The 6,460-nt window shown below is 63.4% G+C and overlaps 1 protein-coding gene across 1 annotated transcript in view; it reads left to right on the top strand.

Moving 5' to 3' along the window:
• Positions 1 to 6,460, top strand: part of TFDP1 (transcription factor Dp-1) — a 16,515-nt gene that overhangs the window by 5,307 nt on the left and 4,748 nt on the right. Inside the window, exons 2-4 of the mRNA XM_010831536.1 lie at positions 2,311 to 2,377; positions 3,176 to 3,282; positions 5,500 to 5,623. Of these exons, the coding sequence (XP_010829838.1) occupies positions 2,311 to 2,377; positions 3,176 to 3,282; positions 5,500 to 5,623 (298 nt within the window). The remainder of the gene's footprint in view (positions 1 to 2,310; positions 2,378 to 3,175; positions 3,283 to 5,499; positions 5,624 to 6,460) is intronic.

The following is a 6,460-nucleotide window of genomic DNA, read 5'->3' as shown; positions in this document are numbered from 1 at the left end:
CCTGCTGACAGGTGCAGGCGTGCTGGCCCCTCTTGGAGCGTCCTGGCGGTGTGTGCCCCCCTCAGCGGGGACTTCCCTGTGTTGGTTGACGGCGTCACCCGCCCTGCTGACAGGTGCAGGCGTGCTGGCCCCTCTGGGAGCGTCCTGGCGGTGCGTGCCTCCTCAGCGGGGACTTCCCTGTGTTGGTTGACGGTGTCACCCCAGCAGCTTTTCCGTGTCCGACTTTGGGTTTCCCACGTAGCAAACCTTCCACGAGGAGTGAATGTGAGCTACTTAAACAGTTCAAGGAGCGTTTCTTGTGGCTGTAAACGTGGCGTGAGTTGTACTTGAATAGAAAACCCAGGCAAGTGAGAGAGCAGAGTGGGCTGCCGGCCCGTCTGAGAGCGGTAGCTGGGAGCCTGTGTCGTCCCTCTTGGGGAGGACGTGGTCATCCGTGGTGAAGGCGTGTTCCCCGTGTGTGGGCGCCCCGAGCTGCCGCCCCGCCTGCTTCACGGCCCTGTGCTGCCGCTGCTCCGAAGTCGCTTGTTTTTTCCTTCTACCTCATTTTTAGCAGCTGCTTGTTTATTTGATCTGTTGGGGAATCATAGGTGGTCGGTTAGGAAAAGTGAGCTAAGACGGGAAATAATAAAAAATGAGACCTTCTCCCTAAGCTCATCTTGCAAAACTGGAACACGTGTGTGAGCCCAGGCCCCTGGCGTGGAGCACAAGCCCCTTCTTGGTGAGCGGGTCCACCCGTGTGCGTTTGTCGCGTAGACTGGCCCGCGATGCCAGTTTTGATCTCTGTAGGGTGGAGGCCATCTGAAGACCCTGAAGGCCACCTTCTTAGGTGGTTTGCAGTTTTCCTGGGCTTTCAGTCACAGGTACAGGCGGCACGAGTGGGTGTTAGAAGTGAAGCTGTTGCATGGTGGCCCGAGGCGCCAGTCTCGTGAGAGTCCTGAAAGGGGGGTTAACTCACCACGTGCCCTCCGCTGGGTCCCTCGCGGCCGGGCCAGAGCCGAGGGGTCTCTCACGTTGGCACGAGTGCACGATAGCCCACTCTGGGTCCTCAGTGGAGCAGCTGCACAGCCCTGCATCTGAGACGTGCCCAGATGGCCTCCCCAGACGGGCGTGCCGGTCACACCTGCTTCCACCCATCTTAACGCCCTGTTTTCAGCGCCGAGTTTGATGATAACCTAAGAGCCCACAAAGTCGCAGCGCTCGGTGGGTGAAGCTTCAAGCTGGTTTCAGTTTCAGTTTGCATCTTTGGTTTGGAGGTGGGATGTGTCTCTCTGTGAGTTGAATGTCCCCATCAGGCAGTGGTTTCCTCTCGATTTGCACCCGAGGAATTAAGGACGTTCACGTGGCCTTTGTCATCCTTCAGCACGAGGGGCAAGTGCACTGTCATTTCAGGCTAACCCCTGGAGAGCACGCCTGAGTTCACAGCTGGCGTCTGGCGTTGCGAGCAGGCGGCCTCCAGGTGTCTGCGCGCCCCCCGACCCTCCGTCCTGGTGCAGCATGGCCGAGGCCCAGCGGGGTCCGTGCCGCCCCACGCCGCCCAGCCCTGTGCTTCCTGGGGTTAGACTTGAGGGCCTGGCAGGGGTCTCCTCTCTCTGTTGTCTCCTTTGCTTTTCAGAAAGATCAGGGTTTGAGTGAAAATGTCTTGTGCTAAACCAGCCGTCTAAATCGGGCCAGAGCTCTGGGGGTGAAGCAGGGAGCCCGCCCTGTCTCCCTCTGTGCCCCCCGCCCCAGTCCTGGCTGCCACATAGGCGTGCCATGGGTGGTGGGGCAGGGCCTCGAGGGCCCAGGGCCCAAGGCCTGCTGCACTGGGGGCCGTGGTCCGTCCTGGGGTCAGGATGCCCGCGTGTCCAGCGCTCTGACCGAGCCGGGGCTCCCTGAGGGGCAGTGGGCGGGCACGGCCTGGGGGCGTGGTCCATCCTGGGGTCAGGAGTACCCGTGTGTCCAGCGCTCTGATTGAGCCAGGGCTCCCCGAGGGGCAGTGGCCGGGCATGGCTGGGGGTGTGGTTCGTCCCGGGGTCAGGGGCGCCTGCGTGTCCGGCGTCCTGAACTAGCTGGAGCCCTGTGCTCAGGCTGAGCGCCAGTCTGCTCCCCCCGTGGTCCCCCCGGGGTCCCCCTCGCTGACTTGAGATGTGACTGATGGAAGGACATGCAGTTCAGTGATGAGGGCAATACTGCACTGTCCCAAGGGCTGAGCTTAAAGGCGGAAGCAGTCATCTTCCTGCAGGTGACGCAGCCGATCACGGTGGGTAACCCCGCGTGCGCCCGGCTGGCAGCTCGGCCCGACGCCATCTCACTGTGTTGTTGTCCCCGCAGGCCGGTCTAATTGAAGCCAACGGGGAACTCAAGGTCTTCATAGACCAGAACCTCAGTCCTGGGAAAGGTAAGGGCGCCCGGCTCGGCCCGTCCCCTTGCCGTGTGTCTTGGCGTCCCTGACGTCCTAGGGGTCCGGGCTCAGCGGCCGCATCTACCTGGCTTGTAAGTCCTTGCTGTTTGTGGAGAGCCAGGGCAAGTGGAAGCGTGCGAGGACGTGAGCACAGCACTGGGCGCGCTTTCCTCCCGCCCCAGGGCAGCCCCGGGACCCCTGGCATGTGAGAGTGGCAGGGGCCCCGTGTGCACGGTGGTCTGAAGTGAGTGGTGGATGCGTGCCCACCGCTGCGTCCCCGGGGCGGGAAGGTGTCTGTCCCTTGGCTGTGTGTCCGGGTGTCCGAGTGTGGGGGGCAGTGTCCTTGTGGTCGCTCCTCCTGGGCAGAAACGTGCTGCTGCTGCAGGAGGAGGAGCCTGTGAGTCTGCGCCTGTCTGCAGACACACGGGGAGGCGTCTGGGCGCACTCAGTTCTAACTGAGGTTCTCTGAAAATCAGAGCTGTGAGCGCTGGGTCCCGTGGTCCCACCAGAACATTTTGTCGGGGGGCAGGCAGCCCATGGGGTTCGGGCAGGTTGGGGGCAGCCAGGGTGCAGCGGAGCCCTGAGCCCTGCACGCGAGGGCCTGGTGTGCGGTGGTCAGGAGAGGGCGGTGTGGGCACAGCCGCCAGGTTTGGGAGTCAGGCTCAGCTGAGGTGCCCGCAGCCGCCCGTGGGTCTGACGTGGTCCAGGGCAGGAGGGCCGCCCGAGCGGCGATCAGCTGGTGCAGATGCCGCGAGCCCGGACGCGGGCCGCTGCAGCGTCGCCTCTTGGTTGCAGGCGTGGTGTCCCTGGTTGCCGTCCACCCCTCCACAGTGAACTCTCTCGGGAAGCAGCTCCTGCCAAAGACCTTTGGACAGTCCAACGTCAACATCACTCAGCAAGTGGTAAGGCCGGGAGGCTTGCTGTCTGAGGCCACGGTCTCGGGTGCAGGGCCAGTGCCGGGCGCCCCCCGGCTCGGGGCTGCCTGCCCGCGGCTTCCCAGCCGCTCCTGCCTCTGCTTTCGTGGGGTCTGCTGGGCAGTGCGAGCTCTCGGGTGAGCCGGCTGCTCCTTGGCCAGGGCCTGTTGCCTGCCCAGGACTCGAGGCTGGCATCCGGGCCAACCTCTCGTGGGTTTGGGGCTCTGCGGATGTGGGTTGTGGCTTTTCTGGCCTTCCTGGCTGATGGGAGGGGTCAGACTCCCGGGGCCTTGCCCAGTGCCCCCCAGGAGCCCCCACCAACTCCTGCCCGCAGGCTCGGCGGCCTCTTCCTGATGTGACCTGTGGCTGTGAGGGGCGGGGCGTTCGTGGCCCACCCGCGCCTGCAGCCTGGCCCCCGGCAGGTGTGTGACGGCCCCGACGCTCAGCCCCACTGTGACGCTGGCCATGTTGGCTCAGCAGCTTTGCTGCAACGCTCCAAGTCCATAGTACATGGAGCCTGGGCCTTCTGTAACATCACAGATACTCAATAAATGTCTTTCTGACGGAAGTTATAATTCACATCATTTTATCTTATAGGTACTGTGTGTTGTGTTATAGCAGAGTCACGGCCGAGAGTGGCTCGGTGAGCGTAGCAACAGTTCTGTTTCCAGTTTAAATAGTGGGGAGCAGGAGTGACACGGAGATTTCTGTCGGTGTCCCAACCTTCAGCCCCCAGCGGACGCTCCCCTGCGGCTTCCTAGAGCTGGCTCAGGCCGAGCTAGTCAGGCGGCGCGATCTTCCCCGCGCCCTGGTGCCTCTCCAGCTGCACACAGAGGCTGAGCGCAGAGAGCTGGGGGTTCTCACAGGAGGTCGGTCGGTGGAGAGCCATGGAAATCGGGGTGTGAGGGCGGACTGAGCACCTGCAGGGCCCTCTGTGAGGCTGAAGTACCGCCTGCGGGCATGGGGTGCCCTGCCCACCCCCGTGTCCTCTGTGGTCCAGGAAGGCCATCTTGGGGACGGACAGCCAGTGGGCACCTGCTCTCCCTGCACAGCAGCTGTGGCTGAGAGGGGTGTCCTCCGGGGGGGCGGGGGGCAGGCGCTCTCGGGGGGCAGGGACCGAGGTGGGGGGTCGGCAGCAGCCTGGCCGCAGGTGGGGCTGCCGTCCCGAGCCCACTCTCCTGAGCGCTGGAGGGACGGCTCGCGAGGAGATAAGCCGTGAGCTGGGGCCCCCTCGCACTCACTCGCGAGGCCTCGGCTCTGGGGGATCTCGCCTTCCACCCTGGTCCAGTCTGGGACACGCGTGCCGTTTGATCGCTTTCCAGAACACGTGCCGTTTGCCTTCGTGTCTCTTGAATGAGAGTGAAACACTGGTGGCGCTTTGGTCACTGGGAACGTGGGTTAAGAGACGAATTCAGCTGAGCTGTTCCCTTCCGTGGTTTGTGGATCGTTGATATTCATAGGTGACCTGGGCTTAGGGATAATTTGCAAAGTGCCAGGTCAGCTGTGTCAGGGCTGTGGCAGTAGCCCTTATCCTGCTAAGCAGCGGACTAGTGGGAGCATCCAGCTTAAAATAGCACAGACGTGCCCGCTCTCCACCCCCAGCGCCGGGGGGCCTGGGGCTCCCATGCCGGTCCCCGGGAAGCGCTGCTTCTGAGTGGTTTCCCGGCTCAGGCACGAGTCTCTGGGAAGCCGAGCTCCTACCTGGCTGGATGAGGCAGTGTGTGCATGCCCCGTGAACATGGGGCCACGGGTCAGGGCTTCTGGGCCAGATGTCTGTGCCCGAGCAGTGGGCGCCTGCCTCCACCCCAGTGGCACTGCCCCCAGCCCCCACCATGCGCTGGCCGGGGTGCCCAGGGCTCCCTGTGTGGGTGGGCGGGCGCTGGGGTCACCGCAGTGAGCCCCACTGGCCCTGGGTTCTTTTCCTTTTCGTCTTCGGGGCTCGTTGCTGCCCCAGTGAAGCAGTCTCATCTCCGTCCGGGTCGCGGGGGAAGGCGGTGAAGTGGAGTGTGCGGGTCTCGGGGTCGTTTCCAGCTGCCCGTGTGCAGCAGGTGTGCGACGGCAGCCGGGGCTCCGGGGCTCTCAGACCCTCCTCCAGCCTCTGCTTAACGACACTCAGCGGCGGGCTGTACGTAGCAGGAGGAGATGAGGCGGCAGCGTCGTGTGTGGGAGATTCTGACTGTTCTGAATTGTCTTTTTTGACTGTAGGTAATTGGTACGCCTCAGAGACCTGCAGCGCCAAACACTATCGTGGTGGGAAGCCCACACACCCCTAACACTCACTTTGTCTCCCAGAACCAGCCTTCAGACCCCTCACCTTGGTCTGCCGGGTGAGCACTTGCCTAGAACTCCCCCCACCCAGCCTCTGCATGCGCGTGGGCACCGGCGCGCCGGAGGAGCGGGCAGTGGCCCGAATGGCCTCGCGAGGCCAGGCCGCGGGCAGCCGCCCTGAGTTCTGGGGGGAGGGGTGGCGCCACTGAGCGGGGGGCTCCAGCTTCTGAGCGCACTGTCCGTTGGAAAGTACCTTTTGTGGAACCCCAGGAAACGGGCGGGTCTTCCAGCCTCTCCCCCTGCTGCTAAACGTGGCTGTGTGCAGCCGCCTGCCACGGTCACACTGTTGCCTTAATCCTTTCCTCCAAAAGCAAAGTGGCGTGAAACAGTTTTACTCAGAGGTCAGCTGTGCGGCTCTCCTTAGAGACAAAAAGCTGCTGGTTCTAGAGCAACAGCCGTCAGTCCCCAAAACCCCTCAGTGGGGAGCCTGGGTGGCCCTTCCCCTCAGGTGGCAACTTAGAAGGTCAGGTGCTGGGTCTCCCTCCTGGCTGCTGTGTGGCCTCATCTCAGCTGGGCTGCGTTTGCCCCAAATTCTGAAATTTGCAGCAAAACTTCCATAGCTCCTCACGTCCGACGACGTTTTATTAAGAAGCACCGTTTAGCGTCTGGACACCCGTCCGACGTGTCCCAGGTCCTGCCCTGCTTTTCCCTAGAGTTGAAGAGACGTGTGGGGCGCGGCCATGTGGAAGTTTGTCCTGCGCCCTTTCAAGGAGGGGGGTCCCTGGACGGGGGACGGAGCCAGGCTCCCACCCCTCCTCTGTTGGGCATGGCCCATGGGGGCCCTTGGCGGCAGGAGCCGGCCCCCAGACGTGGGTGTGGCCGGCCCGCGCTGTGAACT

This window comes from Bison bison, unplaced genomic scaffold (assembly GCF_000754665.1).
Source record: "Bison bison bison isolate TAMUID 2011002044 unplaced genomic scaffold, Bison_UMD1.0 scf7180017864527, whole genome shotgun sequence".
Lineage (NCBI taxonomy): Eukaryota > Metazoa > Chordata > Mammalia > Artiodactyla > Bovidae > Bison > Bison bison.
The sequence above is the reverse complement of the archived record's forward strand: the minus strand, read 5'-3'. Positions and strand labels throughout refer to the sequence as shown.